Consider the following 2499-nt stretch of genomic DNA (forward strand, 5'->3'; position numbering starts at 1 on the left):
TATTTTTCCTATATAAATTTATTATTTATTTCCAGGTCACTCCAACTATGTTACTGCTTGTGATTTGGACATTCTTCGCCGTGGCTTCAGGGAACTCCCACCCAGAGATACCCATCATTTCCTATGACGGTAAGTCTCTTTAAATATACATTTGTATATACATTTAAAAAATATAATTGAATTCAACGTCATGAATAACATAGAAATTCATCATAATTACATAATATTTAAACAATTTAGATGTTTTCGTACAACACTTTCCCACCACTGTGTGCCGGTTCGAATCTTGCCGGCTTTACTTATTTCTTGAAATGCGTTTTTTCTGATAGAAGCTAATTTTAAAAATATTTTGCCGGAGGGTTTGATTTTATGGACCGGGCTTTTGTGCTATATTTTGTGTCATGTTGGTTATGTGATAACGATTCGTAAATTTCATATGATTGATTCTTCTAATTAGTATTTTATATTTTGTAGTCCAGTCAAATTTTTAATACACTAATTAGCATATAGCTTAGTTAGTGTTAGGGTTTTTTTACTGAATGCGTATCAATTAACTTCAATCGCGTAACATAACATTCATCTAGCCCATTTTACTGCCATAGTAGTAACATGCTAAACTAGCTTTTGTTCTTACAGATAATAGATTTTGTGCGACATTATTTTTAATACCGCGCTTGAAATAAAATATGTTAGTTGTAGATAATAAAGATGTATGATGGATGTTAATAAGCTCACAGTCTTGAGGTCCTGGGAAGTGTCCTTTCTGTTATTATCCTTCAACTCCCACTGTTTCTTTTATCCTGTTTTCATTTCCTTTTTTTTCTATTCTGTATCGCAGTCGATTAATCAATATTTTTTTCCGCTATTGGACTGTACCGTTAATTCTTGTTGAAAAAAAAAAATATTGTTCTCTATATTTTTAGATTTTAATGTAATTAATTATGCATGGCCATATAGGATTTTTATGTATCTATATTTATAGAGTTTTTACTACTTATTATTCTGTGAGAGGATAAGATGTAGAAATGTAGGTAAATAATAAAAGAAAAAATGAATAGTATTATTTTAAAAAAGTAGAAAATGGGAATATAGTACAAGAATAAGATTAAAGAATTTGTTCATTAGCTCTTGAGAAAAACATTTTTAAAAAGCGAAATTTCATGAAATATATAATGAAAAATAAGTAATTAGTGATTTTACTCTGGGAAATCTTTACCTTCAGAAGCTATGAGACGTACAGATGCCTATTAGCTCTCAAATTAAAGCTAGTTTAATATGTTTCAAAGTATATAAACGTCATGTTTATCCTCGTTGGAGAAGTATTCATAATTGCTAAAATAAATTGATTTCTAGTCAATTATGGGGGATAACATTTTATTTGCAAAATTCATATCCACATGCCAATATCAGAAAAAATACTACCCTTACGATAATAAACGTCATAACTTACTTTATAATACATTAAACTTTTTTTAATATGAGTGCTAATAGACATCTGTAGGTCCAATGTTTCCTTGGAACTTATTATTCATAAATCAAAGATTTTTTCCGAAGAACTAGATATTTTAATATCTTATGACTTTGTTTTGAAAAATATCATAAAAACTACAACTTCTGCGAAGATAAAGGTCATAAACTATTTTATATTACATTGAACTAGCTTTAATTTGAGTACTAATAGACATTAATACGTCACAGAGTTCCTGAGATAAAGGCTTCCAAAAATAAATTTACTGATTTTATTGTTTATTGTTTTTTTTTATGAGAAAAATATATATTAAAAAATAAGAAAGTAAATTGTAATTGTTTTTAAATGAGCAATATTTAACTGGCTTAGCGAAAAAAAAAAAAAAAATAAATTCCGAGTTTTGGCTGTTCAAATTAAAATATTTAATCTCCCACAATTTAAAAAAGAAAATATCATTTAATAATTGTAAACAGAGATGAAAATTCTTTTCAAGATCCGGCCATGAATAAACCGACAAAGGTGTCATCTCCGCAAAAGTGCCACTAAATTTATTTATAATTCCGTTTTTAAAATATAATAATTTTTTTTATTATTAACACACAATTTTGATCGAAAGATGCTCTCAACATTTATTTGCAGAAATTCTCCAACGTTTCAGCCCTCAGGTTATTTTCAAGGAGACAACCTTAAATATTGATGTCATATTCCTATAAAAAAATTTCTGCAGGCTAATTCCCCATGTCATATATAAGTTTTTATATTTTAGAACGAAAACTTTCAACATCTCAAATGGTATAAATATTCAAGGTTAACCTTGAAAATGGTCTGAGGGCCGAAACGTTGGAGAGTTACTGAAAAAAAAATGTTGAGAGTATATTTGAATCAAAATAGTGTGTGTTAATAATAAAATAAAGCACTCTCAAACAATCATTATATTAAATTATTAATTTAGTATTACTTTAATTGGTGTTGCTATTTTTCTAACATAATATAATTTTGTTTTCTATTTAATTTTCAACAGCTATTAGATT

At 27.5% G+C, this 2499-nt stretch overlaps 1 protein-coding gene across 1 annotated transcript in view; it reads left to right on the forward strand.

Moving 5' to 3' along the window:
- Sema5c (Semaphorin 5c) overlaps window positions 1-2499 on the forward strand; it is a 314899-nt gene that overhangs the window by 14280 nt on the left and 298120 nt on the right. The window contains exon 2 of the mRNA XM_067053168.1: window positions 36-129. Coding sequence (XP_066909269.1) covers window positions 36-129 — 94 coding nt within the window. The remainder of the gene's footprint in view (window positions 1-35; window positions 130-2499) is intronic.

The sequence above is a fragment of the Halyomorpha halys genome, unplaced genomic scaffold (assembly GCF_000696795.3).
Source record: "Halyomorpha halys isolate HHAL.00 unplaced genomic scaffold, Hhal_1.1 Scaffold93.1, whole genome shotgun sequence".
Lineage (NCBI taxonomy): Eukaryota > Metazoa > Arthropoda > Insecta > Hemiptera > Pentatomidae > Halyomorpha > Halyomorpha halys.